Below are 25,324 nucleotides of genomic sequence, written 5' to 3'. Positions count from 1 at the left end.
CGCCATCTAGTTAAGGTTTTATTTAGTAGTATGGTAAAGATAAATATAAAAAAAAAGAAAAAAAAAGGGAAAATTGTTCTTCATAACATTAACACTATTTACCTCATTAATCTACATCATTCAGGTTTAACAAAGTTTTACGTTGATTGTTGACCATTTAACATATGATTCACAACTTTTATATGAAAACTGATTATGTAATAAAAATAAATGACAGGCTTACAAAGTTATTTTTCTGTTTTTAAATAGAGAAATAAATTTTATCCTCTCGTCTGTTTTCCTATTTATTACTAAAATATTACTTAACAGGGGATATGAACTCAATTTTCAATTTTTTTTAATTCTAAAAGCATACCAAACAAATCCCAATTAAATTTCATTTGTTTCAAGCAAATATGAATTTGTGACTAATATTTCAAGCTGGTGCATGTCCAATCCAGGGCAACCAGAAAGCATAATGATCATTGCATGTTGCCACCCTAATCCTTTGATAAAGAGTACAAAAAACCATAAAAAAGGGTGGGGTCTCTCACCCTTTTTCTTTACTGATGTTAATTTCAGTGGTGTACTGTATAGACTATAGACAAATAAAAAAACTCAACTAACTATTCATATACTTGAAAAATATGAATGTCTGAGTCTCTTAAATGAATTTCTTTAGTTTGGGAGTTCAAGATTCTTGATCGAAAACATTTTACACGCCAAAATAAATACTTGAAAAATATATTTATTCCTTTTTAATTTCATGTTTATTGTTATCACTGTTAGAATCTATCTATTAATGATAGGGATTAGTTATAATTTGGATTTAAATTGTAATTGATCCAAATTTCAGTTTATTTTTTCTTTTTTTATTTATGATTCTATTTTGATATTTTGTTCGTGATCTTATTTGATATTTTGTCCTCAATAATCATGAAGAAATGATAGAGAAGATCGTGTATTTATTCATTGTCTCGTATTAATGAAAACTATCATATATCATCTTCTTAATGTGGTATCAGAGCCAACTCCAATTATCTCTCTTTTTTAGAAATTGAAAATTTGCTTCTAAGTATGAAAATGGAGAATATGTCAAATAAATCATATTCTACTCCACATATGCAAGATCTGTCTTCAACCCTTACACTTGAGTGTTTTGATGGTACAAGTTATCCTGAATGACACCCAAAAGGAAAAAAGGTGGAGTCTCCCAAGGACAACTCCATTGCTGCTACTGGATTTGTTGCTAAGTCACGTATATTTCAACCAATTTGTGATTTTTCTGTTATTACTAAGAGTAATGATTGGATAATTGATTCAGGTGTAACAAACCAAATGACTTGTGATAGAAATATGTTTATAGAATTTTCCTATAATAGTTATGTTTCAATCATTATAAACACTAATGGTATTTCTTTCCGAGCTATGGGTAGTGGTATAGTATCCATTTCTTCCTTGTTATTCATTTCTAATGTTTTTTTGTTTTTTTCTCTCAATTGCAATCTTCTCTCTATTAGTCAATTAACCAAGTCTTGTAACTGTGTTTTCTTGTTCTTTCTCACATATTGTACTTTATAGAATATACATATGAAGGAGAAGATTGACATTGGTAAAAAAAGTGAATGATTATACTATCTTGAAGGTAATTCTCAATATATTAAAGGAAAAGCACTTACTCTATAAGTGATGAAACACAAGCTAAGAATAAAAGAGATATTTGGCAATGGCATAAGTCATCAGGACATCCATCTTTTAGCTACCTTAAGAGATTATTTTCTTCATTGTTTAACTATTGTAATATCTCTGATTTTAAATGTGAAACTTATGTAATGACAAAAAGTCGCTACTTTTTCTATAAATAACAATAATGCTAATGCTCCTTTCTCTATATCATTCAAGTTAATGTTTGGGAACCTATCCTCTCTTCCCACATATAATGGAATGCGGTGGTTTGTGACATTTGTGGATGATGGTATAAGAATGACTTGGCTATACATTTTTAAACGCAAAAGTGATGTGTGTAATGCTTTTCAAGTTTTTCACAAAATGATAAGCACACAATTTAATATTCCAATAAAGATAATCATGTGAAAATTAACAGACATTTCATTAAAGAGAAGATTGAAGATGGTATTAATTTTCAGCTATAAGCACAATATGCATGTCATCAAGTATCCCTGTACTCTGTCACAAATTACAAACATCATTGATCGTAGTATGCTTGCGGGTTGATTTTAGTAATAGTGGACTCTCTTCTTTTCTATTCGGTTTGATGTTAATGCTTCTGAGCGAAAGTTTCTTCCTCCAAATTTGCAAAATACCTAGCATGAGACGGAGCCGACGAGTTTTAGTTGTGTGACTTGTATCGTGTCTTGTTTAGTAGTTTACTTGGTTTTCATTTTATATAATAACGGGATATTTCTCTAATTGTCTCGTTAAAAAATCGCATACTAATAGTTAGTTTTTTTTTTATCTTTTATAAGCAAAGGTTTTACTATTTAGAGTATAAGGAGTTTGATTTTTTTTTTTTTTAAGAAGAAGGAAGGTTATGAAATTTCATTACGAATCAAAGAAACAGTCCAAGTACGAACAATGTTGAGAACATGGTTACAAGCATAAAATCTAGAAACTATTCCCCTCTGAAACCTTTCTTTCATCAACAATAGTTATTTATTTGAATAGTTATTGTTAGTACTCCTCTCCAAAACATATTTTTTAATACTTTTTTCTCTTTAAAACTTAGTAATCTAAAACTCTCAAACAACTTTTGCTTTATTTTCTTAAAAAAAATATTTTCAATTTTAACTTTAAACTTAAAGAAAAAAGCCAGACGAAACTAGTTAAATTTAAATGAAAATTTACACTCGTAATCTAAATATGAATTTGAAAATGTCAATACAATTAATTAATCAATTAACTAATTACATGAAGTTGTTTCGTGGATACTGTCTTCTTGGAGAATACTTATTTTCCATCATTTATTAATTTGGTGTCTCTTTGAACTTTGAAGCAAACCCGGGCGTCCCATCTATTAATGTCATATTAATCTAGCGACTAACGCGAGAAAATATGTGGCAACACAAGCACTTCCCCTCATCCGATTTTCAATTTTGTAAATGACCTAACGTCGTAGATCGATGTTGTCTTAGATATATCGTTCTCTACCTAAATTGATTTAAGTTTGTTTGGCTGCGTGTTAGGTTGATTCTTTTAAATCTTTTGTACTAATTACATCATTCTTATAAAGAAAGAATATATTTAGTAATTGTGATAAAAAGAAAAAAATACGAGAACTTTCAATAATGTGCTTCTGTTAAAAAAAAAAGTGTATTGAATTGACGGTAAGAAACCCCGTTAAAAATAAAATCATGATGAAAGTAACACAAAAATAATTCTTTTTTGTTTTAAAAAATCAAATAAGGCCAACTCACCATGTTACTGAAATCTAAAGATGCACAAAGACAAGATAAATAAATAAATAAATAAAGGTATCGTATATATGAACCCAGAGAAATAAAAAGCGAAGAGGTATTAATTGGATATATTATGCTGCAAGTACATATTCCTCATCAGTTGAAAAGAATATAAATTAAATTCATGAATTTGAAAGAGTGGATGCACATGAGAATTTTAAGATAACAATATTTGCCCTCCTTTTCCCCAGATCCTTACTTTTTCTCTTCCTCTCTTTCGTTTTTTGTATTGATATGATCTTGTTATTATCTTGTGTGTGGATAGACCAGATACTTTTTGTCATTCTACCAGTCATATTTGAATCCAATCTGAATTCGGCCCCAAACGAGATAATGTTGAATAATCTATTATTTGAACTGGAATCAGATTCTTTGCTTGTCGTTTATAATCAGATTTTATATGAAATTAAGAACGAAATTGTGATATAGAAATTTAACTTCAGAAATTTAAAATGTTTAAATATATCGGGCTAATATGAAATTATCAATTCATATGCATATTAGTTATTGGCATGTACATAACATTTCATTTTTCGTAAGCTAATTTTGAAAAATAATTTTTATTTATAAATAAATAGAGTTTTAAAAAAATAATGAGATTCTATAAATAAATAAATAAGAAGATATAATTATTAATTAAAATAATGATTTGAGAGAAAATAAAAAGAGTATTTTATTTATTTGTTTGATAGAGAATAAAATAGAGTTTATTTTTATAAAATAATGAATAGATAAATAAATAGAGTAAACCTTAGTTATGAATAGTGTTAGGTCAGTTTTCACACTAACATTCTCTCTTCTTTCTCTCATTTTTGTTTTTTCCCTTCTCCTCTCAAAAACGACGATCTCAGACTCATTCACCGTTGGATCGTCGTGAAATTTGAGCACCACGTTTGTAACCCAATTTTGAGCATTCACACCGTTGGGAATTTCGATATCATGTCTGAACTGAGAGAAATACCCTTCGCATTGTAGCCTTTTTCTTTCCCATAAAAATCCAGAGCTATCTTGGTAAAACTACGATCTCGATTTCGTTAACCGTTGGATTGTTGTGAAATTTGGATATGTTGTTCAAAATTCAATTGCGCATGCTTTGACCGTTGGGATTTGCGAGATGATGTTCTTGGAGAGAGAAAAAGGAATCGCATGAAGATAGTCCAAATGGAGGCTTCAATCCCTTCTATGTTTCTCTGACGTTTGGGAACTCTATCGGAGCAGTCGGAGGAGAAACTGGAGGAATCTTAGGGAACCGCTAGAGATGCTGCTATCGCTGTTGGAAGACACGTGAGTTCACTTAGAGGTAAGGGATGAGTTATTCACAATTGGGGGTTAGTGAGAACATGTGTAGGGATCCTTAGAGGATTAAATTGGGGTTTTATTTTGGGATGTTTATTAAATTGCAATTTTTCCTTTATGATTATAAATAAAATATTGATGTCCTAATGAAAATTGTTTGATAAATTGTGCTCTTGATATTTATATATTTCGACCTATGATTTTGATATAAGTGTGTAATATTATTTGAGGGGTTTTAGTCCTCGTGTTGTGATAGTCTTTTGTATAAATTGTTATATTGAGGATATGAAATGATGATTCAAATTGTGAGTATGTGATGAATTGTGGAATAACATGTTGCTTTGAGATTATAATATTGTCATTGAGATTGAGTATAAGTGTAAAGTTGAACATGTGTTAATTTGTGAGATACGTGAAAACATGTGATGATGGATTGTGACACTATGAGATGTGAAATTGTGAATGAGTTTTAGTTGTGGATAAGTGTGTAGTTAACACTTGATGTGAAATTACTTGTGTTGTAAGCTATGAATTGTACAATAACCCGACCAGTGATATATTGAGAAAAGCGTTGATGTGCAGTGTTAAAGAGAAAATGTAGGTTTCCTATTTAGGAACCAGTGTTAAATCGTAGCGCAATTGTGTTGAACGTGTTTAAAACACGAGTGTAAGGTCATGGGTATTGTATAATTCATGAGCAGTGTTTGCATGCAAAAAATTATTTTAGGGGTTGGACCTGAATCAGGAGGGAGAGGCCCTGACGGACTCTTCGGAGTGTAGGCCTTGGGGGTCACCGGGTTTGAGTACTCCTTTAAGTCTATGCTGATCTCATATGGTTGGAGCATTCTCGCAAAACATCGTGACCCTGACTGGTCTCCCTATGATCTTACTTAGTGAGAGTGACTTGACAAACCCATTGTGTGGTATGTCTTGTTATGTACTCCTAAGCGCCCCAGGGTGGTTTTTCACTGACATGGTACCACATTGCATATAGGATTGAGTCTTAGCATAACTGTTGCATATGATTGCTAATTGATGCGTTATTATATCTTGATCGGAGTGTGGGATTCTTGTGTAATGTGATTGATGATTGAAAAGTGAATTTTGAATGACGAAGTGGTGAAGTTACGTGAGCTATGTTTAAGCAAGTGGTATCTCATTTATATAATATGTATATTTAATTGTCTTGTTTCTCTATTAGCTAGGAATGTGATAACTCACTCCCTGTGTGTTGTTGTGTTTGGATCCTGTGATGATTTTGAACTTGTGTTCGGGGAAGCAGAAAATAGGTAGATGACTATAAAGAATCTCATGCTAGAGGACACGGGAACACAATGCTCTGATAGGATGTGACATTAGGATATAGGTTCTATATTATTAATTGTATGAAGCTTAGACGATCATGTTGAGTTGAGAATACTTTATTATTTATTTGGACAAGTTTGGATATGATGTAAAAGAAAATGAATGTGAATCTTTTTCCCCTTTGAAAGACTTGTAAAAAAAATGTTTTAAAAATACTTTTAATTAATATTTGAATTATTTATTCCTTATTAGTATATATGTGAGGGGTAGAGGGTGTCACAATGTATATATATTAAATGGATTTTTTTAATTTAAGTCAAATTTATAGAATAAAAATAAAATAAAAAATGATTAAAAGTGTATATAAGTGAAACAAGTAAGTAGAAATTATAAGTAATTTAGTTGAGGATAAAAAGCATATTTTTTTAAAAAAATTAAAAGAATATGCGTTGGTTTATGTGTAATTAATTAAGATTTGAGATAAAAAAAATTATATAAAAAAATATACTTGATTAAAGTTGATATTTGAAGAAATAACAAAAAAGTACTGTAAAATATATTTTTTAAATAATTAAAAAAATTTAAATTCTTTAAAACAATCTATAAAAATAATTATTGAATAATAGTGAAATAACATGCAAAGAGATATAAAGCGTAACAAGGAATGTTCTTATGTTCAATAATTATATTTAAATTATAGGAATTTCTGTGAAATATAAAATAATTTGAAAAATATTTTATTAAAACTATTTTACTGATAATGAAAATATAAATTAAATACCAAAAAATAGACATTTAAAAATTTTAATTTTAAAAAACTTAAAAATAATTTAATTAATAAAATATTTTTTAATAATGATTTCTAAATATCTCATTGTATTTAAAATTGATTATAAAAATTTAAAAATTGATTTAAATGATTAAATAATTTAAATCTCATTTGATCAAATAATTAATTCAATAGGAGAAAATAATACAGATATTGTCTGATTTGGTAAGAACTAGTAGTGGCTTGATAGAATAAAGAATATTAGGTGGTTGATCAAACTTGGGGTAGAGTTTGACTTGTAAGAGTCAAAAGTGACTGTGACATAATACTTGTAACTTGTGAAAAGTTACTGAATTTGATGGTTTACCAAAATTTAACATAGTCTCGGCTGCAAAGACAAACCAATATAACTCTCTCTGTGTGGTTATCTTTTGCTTTCTCTCTACTTTTAATTGACCTTGGGTCTGGATTTGTGTTTCTCTACTTTTAATTGACCTTGGGTATGGATTGTGTTTCAATCGTTTAAAGATATATTGTGTTTTTGCAAGCTCATTTTCATCATTGTCTAAAATGTTATTGTAATAAAGGTTGTTACACTTTCTAACAAAGTTATCTTCCCAAAGAAATTTTTTTGTTGGTTTAAAAAAGTTTTCAACGATTACAATAAATCACAATCCAACTCTTTCCCTTCCGGTGATATTGACCTTTACAAAAGGTAAGAAAGTCACAAAATCCCAAAATTTTTTATTGCTTGTGAGGCATGAAATAAGGTTGAGATATTTGAATTTTTAGTGGATCCCACAAATGAAATCTTCCACTCATATATGAGAAGAAGAGTGTGCAAATTTCTCATTTCCTCTTCAACACTATGTTGTCCCCTGTTGACAAGCCTTGATTGGTTGGTTTGTCTTTTTATATTTTTTCATTTAATATCAATTTTTATTTTTTAATATACTAAACCACCTTAATTTAAATATTTATCTTTTATTTTCATTTTATTTCTTTTCTATGAAGCAACCTTTATTACTCCATTTCTCACTTATTTTTATTCTCCCTTTCTCATTTACCTACTTTTCCTCCCTCAATTTCTTCCCCATCTACCAAACTTAATCTTACATTTATGGGGGGTGTTCAGAATCAATTAAACTGAACATAAAACGGAAAGTCAACCCCAAAAATAAAAAAATCGCAGAAAAATTGATGATCATTGGTTTGATTTTTTATTTTCCATATTGCCTGATTTGATTAGATTCGCAGTTTGACACGCAAAAAATGAATTACAAACACCTCTAGTTGAAATGGTTATTATTCAAGTATTGTTGAAATTTTTGTTATCCATTTATACTATTGATTGTTGAACTAATTATTATTGTAATTTTATTCAATTATTATCAAACTTTTTAAATATATTTTTTATATTTACTAACAAAATTTTTAAATTATAAAAATCAAATTGAATCAAACTATAATATATTAATTTGATTTAATTATAATTTAAATTGATGCAAATAGTATTATATTTAATTTTCTTGTTTAGTTCAAATTAATTTTATATCAAAATCACAAAGTGCAGTGCAAACACCTCTACATTTATTCATGGTTAAAATCAAATTTGTACCTTATTTTTTTTATTTAAAAAAGAAAGAAAAACAAATGAGAGATGTTGTGTTGTCCGTACAAGGGAGAAAGTGGAGCTAGGGCAGTGTCCAATATCCGTGCAGAATGAGAATACGATGAATCGATAGACACTGAAATGGCGAAGCCGAGAAGCAGTTCATTCTTTACACAGCGGTCGGAGTTTGAGTGAGCACTGTCGACAAAAGCTGCACTACCTTCACATGTCGCTTCCACCTGTCTATCTTATTATCACATCTTTTTTTAAGCTTTTAGTATTATTTTCATGTTTTGTTTCTTTCTTACGATTCATCCCATTCAGCTTTATTTCATTCTACTTTCTAACAATACATCTTATTATGGGTAAATTGTGTTTTTGTTCGTGCACTTATAGAATTTGATTTTTGTTTTTATAGTTTTAAATTGATGAATTTGGTCATATATTTTTAAATTCGATAACATATTTTAGTTAATTTTTAGTTTTTTTTTATTAATTAACAGTTTGATAAATAATTTTTTAAATATTTTTTAAAATAATGCTTAAAATAATTTTTTTAAATAATTGTTTTTAACTTCTAATTTTTTATATTTTTTTAAACACCTATTATTTATTATCGTTGTGTGAATTTTTAAATAAATATTTAGTTTTTTTTGGAAACACCACAGCAAAAAATAAATCTTTAGTTGTTTAAGTTCATTAATTGAGATTCATTAAAAAAAAAGTTCATTAATTATGCTTCTATCATGTATCTAGCATGTTTGTGTGTCACCGTTTCTAACGTGGCAACGTACGTTGGCAAAGCAATACTATCCTTATTTATTCATTAGAACTGTCTCAAGAGGACCACTGTAACAATTTTAGCAACCATCCAAATAGGCATCCTCCGTGATGTTGGAAATAAAATAAAATAGATAGAAATATGGAAATAAAGTGAAAATAAAATGTTTGATTTGATGTCCTGCTCAATAGACATGAGAGAAATAAAATGAATGGATAAAAAAAGATAAAAAAGTAAAATAAAAATGTTTTGTTAGAGAGAAATAAAAAAATTAATGAGAATATGTAAAAAAATAGTACAGTTAGTCTCATAATTTTAAAAATTATTTACCCTATAAATCTTTTCTACCAAGTAATGAAATAATTTTTATCAGTGTTCCTCCTCCTAATTTGTTCTGTACCAAACAAAACACAGGAGAAATATAAAAAGGATTAATAAATGAACAAAAAAAAAAAATACTAAAGTATGGTGTGAACATACATAACGGGCTCGAGACCTTTTTGTTTCTCTCATCTGTCAATTCTCTCTAACCAAATATTTCTCTTTTACCAAAAACTTGTGTAATTTTTTTCTCTCTAGAAAAGTATTCAAATATTAACCTTATATATTTTAATTTCACAAAATATGTAATTTACTCAAGAGGTAGCAACGTTACTCGTACTAATTTATCTAAAAATAATAGTCTGTCTACAAATGTTTTATCCTAAAATAAAATATCAAATTATGCATGATAGAAATGGATTGAATTTTTATGTTTATGTTGTTTATTTTCTTACGTCTACAATTAAAAAGTGACGCATGATTAAAAATAGCACCACTATTCATTTTATTAATTTATTAATTAAGCGTTAACTTTTTTTTAATCGAAGTACTACGTAATATTTATAACTAAAAAGAAAAAGAAAAATCATAAATGGATGATTTAATTCCAAATTTCCATTAGAAGAGCACTGCCGGGACGCGACGGTTATGCGGTCAGGTCATGTCGCACTACATTGATTCTTGTTAAAGTGTGTTGGTTTTTATTTATTTTTTTAATGAAAAGAGTGTTGAAATTTTGCACAATGGACTTGCCCCCCAATAATTGAAGTTTTACAAATGCTCATGTAATTATGTAAATAATTTGGAAGTTTTTTTTTTTAAATTTAATATTTTACATGATAAATACTTTTTTAATTAAAATCTATAATAAACAAATACTTTTCGTATATAAATTATATTACGGTTAAAATTTATAATAAATAAATTTGATTAAATATATAAAGTAAACTTGGTGAGAAAAACCTACATCACATCACAAACCAAGGAAAAATAAGATCAGGGTAATGGAAATGGCAGATGAATCTATCCATATTGTAAAATTGAAAATAAACATAGCAGAAAATGGGAACAAAATAAGCTAAGAATGTGAGAAATGTAGCTTATAGTTAGGGCCTAATCTCACAAGATAGTCTTCTTCAAAGTAAAATTCTACTGCTATTAAGTAAAGGTATGACATGTTTCTTTAATCAAATAAAATATTAAATTATTTATATTTTAACCAATTCCCTCGATCTAAAGACACATAATACTACAAATAGAGAAAGAATTTCATTTGTTTTACCTAAATAATTGTAAAGAAGGAATTTGAATTTTCTTCACTTAAATTATAGGGAGATTCACGCCATAAAATAAAAAGATACAAATCAACAAAGCTTTTAGCATCCTATTTTTTCCGCAAAATCATCAAATGTTTAGATTAACTAAGGTATAATGATCTCTCAAACAGGAATCAAACCTTTGACATGTGAATCTGCTGCTTTTGCGATTAGTGACTGCCGGAGTCTTGTATATAATAATCACCTTTGCTTTTCTTTTTCGGATACTTTTTCATTGGTCAAGAATCAAATACTAATTATCAATGACATGAAGTAAGGTGGAAAGCCTTTCATTGGTTATTATTATTATTCTTTTATATATTTTTACTTTGAGTTTTTTAAGGCTTCAAGAAAGGTGGAGTGACCTTAAAAATTGGGGGCGAGATGGGAATGATTATAGCATTGGAATAATTGATGATGAACAATCTTAAGTAATGAGAGAAGAACAATTGATCTTTGCAAACAAAAAGTTACTCAAAACTTGTTTATACAGAAACCTTAAGTTCGATTTTTGCAGGTCATTAGAAACAATCATTATTAATAATAGTGGAGAAACAACCCATCAATTTTACAAGAATATTACCATAATAACAGTAATAATTTATCGGGTCTTATTTTAAAATCTGTACATAAAATTTGATGACTGGGCAAATTTTAAGAAAACTTATCCAACCCTGCTGCCTTATCTCTCCCCCAAATTCTTGTTTTTATCTGATGCTAATTTCAAAGTCACCTTTTTGTAGTTTGAAGAGATATCTGATAAAAAAAAATAAAATATGGAGGAATTGACTATTCAAACTATTGTATTTAACTAAGATAAATACTAATCGGTGTAATAAAAATATTATTTAAAAAATTTAACGTAAAAATATTTTATTAAAAAACAAAAAATTATACTAATTATGATCTTTTTGTATTTTCCTATGATTTTTGTATGAATTTTTTTATTTCTTAAAGGACACAAATTATAAAAACCTTTTACTTAATTCTTATACTTATTAAACAAAAATACTGACAACAATGATAATCTCGTACATAGTATTTCCATTGATTCATATATAAAAAAATGATTTGTACGTTGCATTTAAATATAAATAAATTTAATTAATTTTATCTTATTTAATATTATTATTTTTAAAACATTTTTAATTTAATTTTAATTTTGATTTTATTTTTAATGACTTATTGTTACTCATGATAGTAAGTTGTAATGAAAGATATTTTACACATAATTTTTTTTATTTGAGATTAGAAAAATTATATAATGTAAACAAAATTTTTTAATTAATATAAAATTAATTATTTTTATTTATATATGAGTTTAAAGGTAATAAAAGTAAATCTTACATTAATTATTATAGCGATGTATCGATCTTATAAAATTTTGGCGCACCTAAAACATGCAGAAGAACTGAGTAACAAAATATGAACAAGTCCCAAATACTGAGCTGAGAAGAAACGAGGAAGCTTTCCATAAATTAAAGTAGTAACGCGTATTTAGCTAATCTCATTGTTTCTGTTAGAGAGGAAGGTTTATAAACACAGTTTTGAAGCGTTTGAGCCCAGAGAATCATCATATATCGTATTTCATAAATTGCTTTTATAGTCTCGTGGGTTCAATCATCCACGAAGAATCTCAAAAAGAGGCGATACAACAATATTAAAAAATTCCATAAAATAGTGAAAAAAATTATGACCCAAATAATCTACACACAGTTCAACAATCACAAGTGGAGAGCCACGTCACCGGCCATAATTAAAAAATTAAAACCTTAACAATCTATACGAGTTCATGTACCAGATCTCTTTACATTTTTCACAGCAAAAAGGTTAATTCTTCTTGAATCCAAAATTCCAAATAATCTTCCTCTTCACATGGAAGCTAACTTTTTTCTGGGTTCTGTCGCTTTACACAATTCACCCTCCCACCATAACAAATAATAATAATTTTGACACAAACATTTATCCTCTCAACAATTTACTTGAGCCAAAAAGAAAAGGCAGCACAAAAAACGCGAAATTTCGGTGGAATCTGAACTCTGAAGTGAATATGGGCCCAGAGTTTTATAATCACGAGGAATAATATTGTGTAAAGTATAACATTAATAAAAATGATAACTTACGATTTAAATAGACCCAAGTGACATGTGGTGAAGGATTAAGTCAGATTTTTTTTCAATTATATATGATTTTTTTAACATCATTAAATTTTGTTTGGCAGATAATTTTTTTCAAGAAAGTTTTTTGACGCCTGCAAATTAGTTTAGTATATGTAGATGAAAGTGTCTGTAATTTAAGTTTGCACAATAATTCTAATGCTATATTTGATTGAGTGGAAAGAAAAAGAAGGAGGAGAAATGGTTTGAAATATAAGTTGAAAGAAAGATTTTATTTTTATTTTTATAGAAATTAACTCTTTTTTTCTTCTTTTTCTTCCACTTTCTCTTCTTAAAAGTACATAAAATAATAAAAACTTAATTATCTGCTTTTTTTTTCTCCATCCAAATAAACATAGCATTAGAGTGAACACGTGTTAATATCTTCAACTTGTCATTTGCTTCTAGTAAACTCATATTAACAGCTGAACTTGTGAAATACGGTCATAATAGTTTTTTTACTGCATAGTAATATCTTAAAATTACAAAAATGTTAAATAAATATCTAAAATTGAAATTTGTTAATCACATTAAACTTTACTGTTTGTTTCATTAGAGATTATAAAAATAATAAAATTTTAAATTTTAAAATCATAACGATGATAAATTATGCATTTGAAATACTAAAATGACAACAATTTCAATTACTGCTACTATTTAACATTTTCTCAATTTCACCTTGCTTCACATTTTCAGCAAATAAAACGATTACTCCATTTGTGTCTTGTCGAATAATACTAGGATGTGTTCCAGTTTTACCACTTTTAACCCTTTTACTAATAGAAAAAAACATAAGAAAAAATAAACACCACTACAGCAGTGTGTAAAGTGAGGAACGTTAAAATGTGTGTTTTGTGTTTATTGTCTGTGATCAACTGCTTTGGTCTATATTTGATGTCGGCTTGTTCAGTTCACATTCACATACACAGAAATAAAGCTGTCTTGCTTTTGTTCTGTCTCTGTTTTCTCGTCTCTCTTTCTTTCCATTTTCATCTCTCTGCTGCATCAGCTTGTTGTGCCACCTCAATCCCCAGAAACAACACTGCATACCCATTTCATGCTTTTCTATATTCGTCACTTCTTCTCTCTCTTCTTTTGTCCACGCTCATGAATATGGTCGCTGCTGGTCTAAGGTGATTTCTTTACGTCATACTTTGATATATTTATTATCTTGGACTTGGGCTTCATCACTTTTTTTTTTCTTTCTTCTCAAAGTTGCCTTTTTTGTTGTTTTGTTTTTTCTTTCTGTTGTTTGGTCTGGTGGTGTTATTGAAAGGGTTCTTTTCTGCTGCACAGATTTTGGCCTCTTGGACATCATCAGCTTCACTTGTTTTCCATTCTTTGCTGATGCGGATGCTTTCATTTCAGCTCAAAGTGTTGGTTTTGGCGTTTTGATTTGTGCAGCCACATGGATTCCAATGCTGGGGTTTTTGTCCTATTTGTTTGAGATTTGGTGTGACTTGAATCCTTCGATGTTAAGTTGTTGAATTTGGAGAGCTTGTGCTGTGTGGAAGTTGGAGTTAGAAATTAGTTGCATTTGAGGGAAAAGGGTCAGTTTTTTTGTTGATCCTATTCTTCCATATGAGTGGACAATTTTGTGTTCGTTTTCTGTGGCAGTGCTGGACGAATTGAAGTTTGAATTGTCTTGTTATGAAAATCCTGTGGGACAAGGGCAAATCTTGTTGCTAGAAAAGGCCATGTGGTGAATTTGTTTTGCGGTCATTGTTTTTTTTTTATAGGTCGTAATGAAGGCTCCATCCAACGGTTACTTGCCTAATTCTGGCGAAGGTGAGTTTTTCTCAAAGTTTACTGCCTCATCATTCCTGTCTCTATCTCTCTCTTTCTCTGCTTGTGTTTTCCTATTTCATCAATCATAAAACATAACCTGGTCAGTGACTCCGAGGATGATTGTCTTCAAAGAAAATGCTGCTTTTGTGTTGTTAAATTAATCAAATAGCATTTTAGATGGAATAAATATGGGCATTTGACATGTTTGTGTCCAAAATGGTTTTCTTAGATATGCAATAATTGGCATTTTTCTCCTGAAAGATGATGAAGAGAGAATTGCTTTTCATCTCGCTGTGTCGTTGATGTTCTTTTGCTTAAACTTCCGGAGTTGTTTGTTCACTTAGTTTGATTTGTGACCGGGTGTAGTAATAATATGGTAAATTGTGCAAAAGTGTCAGATGTTGTTTCTGAAGTTTCATTGCAAGAAGGGAAATGATGAATATGTTTGCGTGATAGTCTTCAGAGGGAATATGATTCCTATATAATAAAAAAATTTAAAAAAGGAAAGGGTTTTCACCCGAAGTTAATTACCTTCTAAGTATATTCTTTATGGGTAATGGGTCTACTGATATCAATACAAGAGGAATATGCAAGATCTGTTCCTTGCCTTTTTCACCAAAAATGCCTTTTGGCAATTGCAAATATGTGATTAAGCTACTGCCCCCTGAGAAAATATTGATTATTAATGAATTTTAGTGTTCTGTAGTATATAATATATCCTTTTGAAATTCTGCATCTCTTCTTCATAGCATGCTTGAAGAAAACTGTTAGAGAAAAACTTAGTTATATTTTTGTTCAAAGGGGTAACATTATGTTTGTTTTGTTAACAGGGGAAAGGAAGACAATCAATTCAGAGTTATGGCACGCTTGTGCTGGACCTTTGGTTTCTTTGCCTCCTGTTGGTAGTCTTGTGGTTTACTTCCCCCAAGGACACAGTGAACAAGTATTTTTCTTATGCCATGATTCTATTAAATAAGTGTTACTGCATGATCTTTCTGTAGATATAAATTTCTTTTTGATTATTATAACTTTCAGGTTGCAGCTTCCATGCAAAAGGAGGCTGACTTCATACCAAGTTACCCTAACCTTCCATCCAAGTTGATTTGCATGCTTCACAATGTTGCGTTGCATGTACGTGCACTTCCCACATGTGACATTCCTGATCTGCATTTGATACCATTTTAATTGCTCTATGATTTGATACAATGGTATAATATTATTATGTATTTTGGAGCAGGCTGATCCTGAAACTGACGAGGTGTATGCACAGATGACCCTTCAACCTGTAAACAAAGTATGTTAGCTGTTCAATCTGAGAATTTGTTTATTGCATGTGGGATTTGTTTCCCACCTTTTATTTAAGGTCCTCTCAAGCAAATGATGTGTAATACATCAAAGTTTGTTTGATTTGGCTCTTACAGTATGAGAAAGAAGCAATACTGGCATCAGACATGGGTCTCAAACAAAACCGTCAACCCACTGAGTTCTTTTGCAAAACTCTTACAGCTAGTGACACTAGCACTCATGGTGGATTTTCTGTGCCACGTAGAGCAGCTGAGAAAATATTCCCACCTTTGGTACGAGCATAACATTTTCGCTTCTTTTTTTTATTCTTTGTAGCTTGAGATAGAATCCCAAGAAGTTTGCATGCTGACAGTAAGCGTGTTTATTTTGATAGGATTATTCAATGCAACCTCCAGCTCAGGAGCTTGTTGCCAAGGATTTGCACGACAATACATGGGCATTTAGACATATTTATCGGGGTATTTCCCCTTTAACATGTTCTTTATTCATTTCCATCTTTCTTTAATATATAGTCCTTAATATGGTATATGTCAGCATTGAAATATAGTGCTTTCTAAACTAAACCACTAAGGCATATGTTGTCTCCTTAGTGGTTCAAATGCAACATCATTTTGGTTGAACTAAAACAGATTTTTTTTTTCAAAAAATAAAAACTCTTACTTTTAGAATAATCTTATGCGTGGTTTTGACCAAATTGTGAACATAGAAGCTGTGTAATTGATTTTTACAGAGTTTGAATGCTAATTGCTAATCTTGGTTGCACATCGGCTACAGGACAACCAAAGAGGCATCTATTGACTACTGGATGGAGTGTATTTGTCAGCACTAAAAGACTGTTTGCCGGAGATTCTGTTCTTTTTATCAGGTAAGATACCATTATATTTTGCATGTGGATATTCTGGAATATTTTGACCCCTTGTTGCTGAGCAAAATTGTTTTTGGTTATTTTTAGAGATGAAAAACAGCATCTTCTTTTAGGTATAAGGCGTGCTAATAGACAGCAACCAGCACTCTCTTCGTCAGTGATATCCAGTGACAGCATGCATATTGGCATTCTTGCTGCTGCTGCTCATGCTGCTGCAAATAACAGCCCATTCACTATATTTTACAATCCAAGGTACATTTGGCATACTGCATATGTGTATTACCATGACATGGCATGGCATGACATCCATTGAACAATGCTCCTTTGAATTTGACAGGGCTAGCCCCTCTGAATTTGTTGTTCCATTAGCCAAGTATAACAAAGTCACGTACACCCAAGTTTCTCTTGGAATGAGATTTAGAATGATGTTTGAAACTGAGGAGTCTGGGGTACGCAGATATATGGGGACAATCACTGGGATCAATGACTTGGATCCTGTCCGATGGAAAAGCTCACAGTGGCGCAATATTCAGGTATTATCAAAACGTTAAATTTTTATAAAGAAACTGTAGAAAAGTTTATGACTAAAAAATATATGCACTGACAGTGTGAAGATTTTTTACACTATCATTCAATTACATCTTTTGAATTATTGGTAGGTTGGATGGGATGAATCAACAGCTGGTGAACGCCCCAGTAGAGTTTCAATCTGGGAAATTGAACCAGTGGTGACTCCTTTCTACATTTGTCCACCTCCATTTTTTAGGCCAAAGTTCCCCCGGCAACCAGGAATGCCAGGTAGCAAGACTTCACCCCTAGCTAGTTCAGCTTTCATTTTGAAGATTTTCTTTTGTCTACAATTGATTTATGTGGTTCACTTGTTACCTTTACTGATACTTTCTTTGATTATTTTCTTTTTGTAAACAATTCAAATATCTATCTTACTTCAAATCGAGTATCATTTTAATGGTCATATCTTGTAAAAAAAATGCTGACAATAGATGTGTTAGTTAATAGTTGCCAATTATCTTACTGTTTATAGAGTCAGCCTCGCATTATGAAAAAAGGAATCAAATTACTTCTGTGTTGAATGTACAGCCTCGTTTATAATATGATTTTTGAATGGCACCACTTATGAAACCTGCATTTTATTCTTATTCCCATCATTGTGCATGGTAAGTGGTGACAGATGATCCTTGCAATTGATTATGCAGATGATGAGTCAGATATGGAAAATGCTTTCAAAAGAGCAGTGCCCTGGCTTGGAGATGACTTTGGCATGAAGGATGCCTCAAGTTCAATATTTCCTGGTTTCAGTTTAGTGCAATGGATGAGCATGCAGCAGAATAACCAGCTCACTGCTGCTCAATCAGGATGTTTCCCATCAATGCTTCCATTTAATACCCTTCAGGGTAACCTTAGCACTGATGACCCTTCCAAGTTATTGAGCTTTCAAGCTCCTGTCCTCTCTACCCCAAGTCTTCAATTAAACAAACCTAATCTACCAAATCAAATCAACCAGTTGCAACAGTCTCCAGTGTCATGGCCTCAGCAGCAACAGTTGCAGCAACAACAACAGCTGCAGCAGCAGCAACAGCAACAACAACAGCAGCAGCAGCAGCTACAGCAGCAACAACAGCAGCAGCTACAGTCATTGTTGCAAGTACCAATGAACCATCTCCAGCAGCAGAGGGAACAACAACTGCCTGAACCACAAAATCTGCCATTGTGGCAGCAACTGCCTCAGCAGCTAGGACAGCAGCCTCAGAAACAACAGTCAAGTCAACATGCTACTATTATGAATAATGGGGTAGTCGCCTCTAACCAGATTACAAATCAGTTTTCACAACAACCAATGGCATATGGTCAACTTCAGCAACAACAGTTACTCTCAGGAGGTATCCAGTCAGCTACTAAGAATACATTGCCATTGACATCCTTACCACAAGACTCACAATTTCAGCAACAGATAGATCAGCAAGCTAGCCTCTTACAGAGGCAGCAACAACAACAGCAGACACAATTGCAACAATCTCCATTGCAGTTGTTGCAGCAAAACCTGCCACAGAGAGCACCACAACAACCCCCAGCCACTCAAATGTTACAGCAAAATCCCTCTGAGCAACAACTCCACCTGCAGTTGCTACAGAAATTGCAGCAGCAGCAGCAGCATCAACAACGACTACTTTCCACGTCTACCCCACTTTTGCTGTCTCAGCTTCTACAACAACAAAATACTCACCAACAAAACCAGCAATTACCGCAGCCCCTGCCGCCTATATCTCAGCATCAACCTCAACAACTAGGCAATAACGCATTCTCAACAGAGAAGCTTCTCAACAGCAACAACTTATCTTCATCTCTTATGCAATCACAGAAGCTTTCAATGAACCATCCCCAGAATACACAGAAATCACTTACCATCACTAGAGCTCCCTCTACACTAACTGAGGGAGATGCCCCATCATGCTCAACCTCTCCATCTACTAATAACTGCCAGGTGACTCCCCCAAACCTCCTGAAAAGAAATCAGCAATTACCAGCCACATTAAGGGGAAGTTTGATAGTTGAGCCCACTAGTAATCTGATACAGGAGCTTCACAGTAAGCCTGACACGCAGATCAAACAGGAGTTTCTCAATGTAAAAGGACCTGACCAGTTGAAGTATAAAGGGACAATTACTGATCAACTAGAAGCTTCTTCTGGAACATCTTACTGTCTTGATCCTCCTGGTAATGTCCAGCAGAACTTGCCACTTTCCAACTTCTGCATGGAAGGGGATGTCCAATCACACCCAAGAAATAGTTTACCATTTGACTCCAATCTGGATGGTCTAACCCCTGATACTATGCTTCTAACGGGGTATGACTCTCAAAAAGATCTTCAAAATTTGTTGTCTAACTATGGTGGTGCTCCAAGAGAGATTGAAACTGAGCTGTCAACTGCTGACATCAGCTCACAGTCGTTTGGAGTGCCAAACATGCCTTTCAAGCCAGGTTGCTCAAGTGATGTTGGCATCAATGATACTGGGGTTTTAAATAATAATAATGGCTTGCGGGCTAACCAAACTCCACGAATGCGAACATATACTAAGGTTTGCCATTCTTTTGACAATTGCAAATAAATCTATTTGGTATATTTACTGGCCGCATTGTGTGTGTGCCTCTAAGTTAAATGAATTATGAGATTATATGGTGTATTAAAATTCAAAATGATGTACAAATTTTGTAGGTTCAAAAGCGTGGCTCTGTTGGAAGATGTATTGATGTTACCCGTTACAAGGGATATGATGAACTCCGGCATGATTTGGCTAGAATGTTTGGGATTGAAGGGCAGCTAGAAGATCCTCTAAGGACTGATTGGAAATTAGTATATGTGGATCATGAAAATGACATTCTTCTTGTTGGTGATGACCCTTGGGAGTAAGTAGCTAAGTCCTTAATAATTTGTAAGCCTACTATTTCTGCAATTCTGATTTGTTTTAATTGACCACCAACTTATGATTCCTTGCAGTGAATTTGTAAGCTGTGTCCAGAGCATAAAGATATTGTCATCTGCAGAAGTGCAGCAAATGAGCTTGGATGGGGATTTAGGTGGTAATGTTCCAATCCCCAATCAAGCTTACAGTGGGACAGACAGTGGCAATGCATGGAGGGGACAGTATGAAGATAACTCAGCTGCCTCCTTTAATAGGTAATGATGTCAAATGCTGACGCTTAAGAGAGATCAACTTGTGCATTTCAAGTGGTGGTGGAGAACCAACTTCTTAACCTAACAAAACTTCTGGTTGGTGCTTCTCAAATGGAAAGTACACATTCATTACAAATGATGCAGTTTATTGGGGATTGTATTAGAGGTGGACTGGACCCATAACTGCATCCTAGTTCTCTTCACCACACCACTTTTGATGGTGAGAAAGTTTAGATCCTCAAATGTAGCAAGAGCAGTTTCCCTTACACTATTAATGCTACAGATCCTATAACTTCGGAATCAGCTTTTCTTGTGGTTGTTTGATTAGGATTTCTTTTTCATTTTTTGCAAGGGACAACAGAATAGGGCAGCTAGTGTATAATATGATCGTTCTGATATAAACATTAATTTTTACTTATCTCTTGTAAATCTTGTCATGGTTAAAGTTGTATACGGAAGTTTGGTGTCTAAGTGATTGCCCAGAGCCTGAGACAACGAAGAATGCATGCCAATTCTAGCTCTTGTATAAAGTGCCTACGATGTTTCCACGGTGTCCATTATGGATGAAGAAAAACTCAGTTTCTTTTTAAACTCTTCAATTTTGGAATTAATGTGCTTCAATTACAATTAGCTTTTTGCGCGTCCAAGAGAGACAGCTTTGACAAATAGTTTCAAGATGCCTTCAATTTCCACCTGTAAATTTCAATGGAAATTCTTTTACCTTTATTCTAGTCACACAGAATATTTACACCTAGACTTCTATCATAATATTCGTTTTAGTTATTTTTAAAAATGACATTTTGTACTTTAAAAACTTAATTTTCACAGTATCATGTTTTACGATGCAGATATACCTGTGAGAATATGCAGTGATAAAAAAAAAAAAAAACAGCCCAAATTAATATCAAACCGAAGAACTAATTATAAATAACTGTTAATTAATTTTTTTATAATGGGTTAATTACCTATTCTGAGGACTGACGTTACGAAGCAATGCAATTACTGGATCTTACATTTATTAAAAATAACAATAAATTTTATACTGAAGTTTGCGATGAAGTTATTTGCATATGGGCTTTTGACTGGTTGCTCATACAGACTAATTGTTCATTCTTGAGTTGAAGCACCAAATGTAAAATGCCTTACGAGGACGATGCCTTTACAAGCTTTCTAATTGGATTCGGTGGAAATAGGCTAAGGCCATGGAAGTGTGTCCACATACAAGAGAGGGAAGTTGAAAGGCCGTAGAAAATAATATATTTCAAACGTTTCAATTTAACGCAAAATTGTCTAAGGAACAGAGTTGCAATCAACTATATTTCAAGCTGTCTTCACAACATAAATATCCATTTCCCTCGGCATTAACTCAAAATTTTGGGTTAGGGAACAAAAAAATATTTGCTACTAAATACTGACTAGGACAGGATAGCCATGACATCTGAGGCCCTCAAGGCAATGTAGTCAGAACCATCTTTGCCCTTGAAGTCATTCCCTGCATACTTGGAGTACAGAACTGTATTCCCGGGCACGACAGACAATGGCTTTCTATTACCTTCCTCATCCAGAGGCCCCGGACCAACTGCTATCACCTGTAACATCAAGAGTAGAGCAAAAATATTACGAACTAATCTCAGAAAATAAATAAGCAAGATTTATTAGAAAACATTATTCTGGCAAAGTATTGTTACTCCATAGCACCTATCTAGGACTGTAGTACAAGGAAATACAATACTGGCAAGTATCAGTTCTCAACACATTCTTCTGACCACTCAAGCAATTTTTTCAAAAGTATTTTTGGGGGTAACTACACTATCTTTTCAACACAAGAAGTTAACAACATGAAAGCTCACTGTTCCAATAGATGGTTTTTCCTTGGTTGCCTCTGTGAGCAACAACCCTCCAGCAGTTTTTTCATCCGCTTCTGCAACCTGGAGTATTTAAACAAATCAGTAGATACCATCATTAATTCATTGCCACAGGCATGTAAAATAAGCAGAAACCATGTTCAGTAAATGCCACAGCCTTGTAGCAAAATATGGCAAGAACAAGATACAAAATGGGCAGAACAACAATACACCTTGAGCATTAAATGATTATGGGGGAAAATTGGAAGAGCTTATGGGGAACTTATTTAAGCTTACGAAAATATCTTATGTCTCTTGGAAGCTCTTTTTGGCCTATTTCAATTCGCTTTTTGGTGTAGCTTATCAAATAAGCTCTTTTTCACCTTATTCTAACAAATTTTATGGTAAAAAACCCTTCTGTGATTAGAACTTATTGAATAAGGGCTTAATTAAGTTGTTTAGCCAAAAACAACCTAATATATGATTGAAAAACTATCCAATGCAATTCTCCTCCTAACATTCAACATCAAAATAAACAAAGATCTAGAGAGTAACACACCTTTATCAAGACTCTATCATTTAAGGGTTTAAGATCCTTGACCTCATCTGTTTCAAGGATACCAACGATGTCATCGTCCTTCAGAATAAGATGTTTTGAACCATTGAACTCCACCTCAGTCCCTGCATACTTTGAATACACAACCTGCAAACCTGTCTGTACAAACAACTGCATCACATAAGTTTGCAATTAAGAGGAAAACACCCCCTTCCCCCAATCTCCTGCCCCCAAATTTAGAAAAATAAATGAGAATAGATTGAAGCATCAATGATTTTGCCAACATAGTAACATCACCTTCACACTAACATCCACTTTGCTCTTCCCAACCGACTTCCCATCCCCAACAGCAACCACTTCACCTCCTTGAGGCTTGCCTTGAGCAGTTGCTGGCAGTAAAATCCCACCTGCAGTCTTCTCCTCTGCATCCTTAATTTTCACCAGTACTCTATCACCCAGAGGCTTAACAGTGGTGTGCTGCATTGTGAAATACAATCAGAAAATATGTAACACCGAACTGAATGTAAAAACCAAAACACTGGAAACAATACAAAGGGCCAAAACTTATTATAATCTATGTCAAGAATCAATCACAAAGTTCACCTAAGAATGAAGCATTGAAACATATAATCAAATGCATTAATAACAATGACAATAAAGACCTTGGGGGCGACAACAGTGGCGGCTTTGACAACGAAAGAGGGAAACGAGGTTTGTGTCAGTGTCCCAATTCTGACGTGCCCAGCAGAAGGAAATCGAAGCGTTGAAGGTTGAAACCTTTCAAATGCAGGCAAGTTCCTCAATGATGAAGTGATTTGAGAGGTTGCCATTGGAGCTGCACAAAAAACTGAAAATGAAAATTAACCTACGCTACCTTCAACAACAGAAAATGTATCATAAATAATGCTATTAGAATCGTGCATTGCATTTTTTTCTGAGTCACTCCGACAACAGCACAAAATTGAGATTTTCGTTCAGGTTATCCAATTGAATTATCTTAAATTTCCCGAGAAACAATAGTTTTGCTTTGCTAACAAAAAAACAAAGATGAATAGAGATAAGAGAGTGTACCTTATCAAAGTGTGCCAGGAAGCTTGGAAAGTAGGAGGAACAGTGAAAAGATTAATATAAACCCTAGGCAAATTTATAGGACCTTAGTGCAGTGCACGGTGCACCACTCCCCAATGTCTTCTTCTTACGAGTATCCAAATCAAATCGGCAAAAATAATTTATAATAAAGTAATAATGTTATACACTTATACTACAGTGTTTTTTACAAATCTTCTGCATAATTTTTTTATAAAAATATATTCAATATTTTAAAATATTAATGTTTATCATACAAAAATAGTAAGTGGAAAGATTTAAAAATTAAAACTAGTGTATTTTTTTAACCATAATCACGAGGGTTTAACAGGGCAAATTAGAACGAGACAAGATACAGCGGAAACAGAAGTCCAAAAATACATCGTAAGAACAAAGCCCAAAAGCCGAAACAACTCCTGGGATTAGAATCCAAATGGAAACGAGGTTTAGCCGTTTAGCTATTCCAACTCCACTTTGCAATACAAATTGTGCAATAACAAAACTAGTGTGCATTTATTTCAAAATGATACAGTATTAGATTTTGAAAATAAAATATTTAGATAGTACTATTAGATAAAAACTAACATTTTACTGTGATTCTTAATAAACCGACAGGAATCTAAACATACATTAAATATATACATATTTATTTAAATTCATGTTAACTAATGTTTTCATATTATTTTAGAGACTTAAATATATTTTTAATTGTTTAAATTTAGGTAGTTATTTTTTGAGTTCTTAAAAATTATATTTTTATCAGTTCCTCAAATTTATGAAAAATTACTTATAATTCCTTTTTATTATTGTGTTCATAGTTTTACAATTTATCATAATTTTTAATTACCAAAATATTTTTTTAAAAATAAATTTGTTAAAAAAATATTTTTTTTTTGTTGATTTAAAACCATCGGAATATGCATTCCTACATAAAAGATCTTTAACGTCAATTGAAAAAGAGTTTTAATGTCAATTTTGAACCAATGTTGAATCCAGTAATATTAAAAGAGATGTTTTTAACTTCAATTTTAAACCCATGTGAAAAATTGCTTTTTACATCAATTTTGGATTAAATTGATGTAGAAAGTGCATCAAATGTGTACACTGCCTAGATTCCTACATCCCTTTTGACATCATTAACTAATGTAAAAGACAGTTATAGAATATTGGTTACCTAGA

General features: G+C 32.0%; 2 protein-coding genes across 3 annotated transcripts; one reads left to right on the top strand and one right to left on the bottom strand.

The window, feature by feature from the left end:
- Window positions 1-13,760: 13,760 nt before the first annotated feature.
- On the top strand, window positions 13,761-21,130 carry LOC100805456 (auxin response factor 19). The gene is made up of 14 exons (XM_014765439.3): window positions 13,761-14,144; window positions 14,308-14,799; window positions 15,630-15,742; window positions 15,835-15,930; window positions 16,037-16,093; window positions 16,221-16,376; window positions 16,478-16,562; window positions 16,879-16,969; window positions 17,057-17,221; window positions 17,307-17,502; window positions 17,629-17,767; window positions 18,184-20,063; window positions 20,201-20,391; window positions 20,483-21,130. The coding sequence occupies exons 2-14, from the start codon at window positions 14,757-14,759 to the stop codon at window positions 20,664-20,666; spliced, it is 3,396 nt and encodes a 1,131-aa protein (XP_014620925.1). The 5' UTR covers window positions 13,761-14,144; window positions 14,308-14,756; the 3' UTR covers window positions 20,667-21,130.
- A 792-nt stretch (window positions 21,131-21,922) lies between these two features.
- LOC100804915 (20 kDa chaperonin, chloroplastic) lies at window positions 21,923-24,288 on the bottom strand. Of its 2 annotated transcripts, none has more exons than XM_006593895.4 (6): window positions 24,131-24,288; window positions 23,722-23,906; window positions 23,357-23,536; window positions 23,063-23,218; window positions 22,510-22,587; window positions 21,923-22,248 (listed from the first exon to the last, which is right to left on the bottom strand). In XM_006593895.4, the coding sequence occupies exons 2-6, from the start codon at window positions 23,887-23,889 to the stop codon at window positions 22,075-22,077; spliced, it is 756 nt and encodes a 251-aa protein (XP_006593958.1). In that variant the 5' UTR covers window positions 23,890-23,906; window positions 24,131-24,288; the 3' UTR covers window positions 21,923-22,074. The 2 variants fall into 2 exon arrangements, with proteins under 2 accessions (XP_006593958.1, XP_040863974.1); XM_041008040.1 differs by having other exon boundaries at window positions 23,722-23,894; window positions 24,131-24,263.
- Between the last annotated feature and the right edge of the window lie 1,036 nt (window positions 24,289-25,324).

Source organism: Glycine max, chromosome 13 (genome assembly GCF_000004515.6).
Source record: "Glycine max cultivar Williams 82 chromosome 13, Glycine_max_v4.0, whole genome shotgun sequence".
Taxonomy (NCBI): domain Eukaryota; kingdom Viridiplantae; phylum Streptophyta; class Magnoliopsida; order Fabales; family Fabaceae; genus Glycine; species Glycine max.
Note: the sequence above shows the minus strand (reverse complement) of the source record. Positions and strands in the feature narration are given on the sequence as shown.

What these genes read in the sequence shown, in the direction of transcription:
- LOC100805456 (XM_014765439.3), top strand. Translation starts at nt 14,757, where the DNA reads ATGAAGGCTCCATCCAACGGTTACTTGCCTAATTCTGGCGAAG. An exon ending in ATTTAGACATATTTATCGGG is followed by an intron (nt 16,563 to 16,878) that starts GTATTTCCCCTT and finishes CATCGGCTACAG; the next exon opens with GACAACCAAAGAGGCATCTA. An exon ending in GAATGCGAACATATACTAAG is followed by an intron (nt 20,064 to 20,200) that starts GTTTGCCATTCT and finishes CAAATTTTGTAG; the next exon opens with GTTCAAAAGCGTGGCTCTGT.
- LOC100804915 (XM_006593895.4), bottom strand. Translation starts at nt 23,889, where the DNA reads ATGGCAACCTCTCAAATCACTTCATCATTGAGGAACTTGCCTGCATTT. An exon ending in CCACTGTTGTCGCCCCCAAG is followed by an intron (nt 23,537 to 23,721) that starts GTCTTTATTGTC and finishes TTCACAATGCAG; the next exon opens with CACACCACTGTTAAGCCTCT. An exon ending in AAAAACCATCTATTGGAACA is followed by an intron (nt 22,249 to 22,509) that starts GTGAGCTTTCAT and finishes TTGATGTTACAG; the next exon opens with GTGATAGCAGTTGGTCCGGG.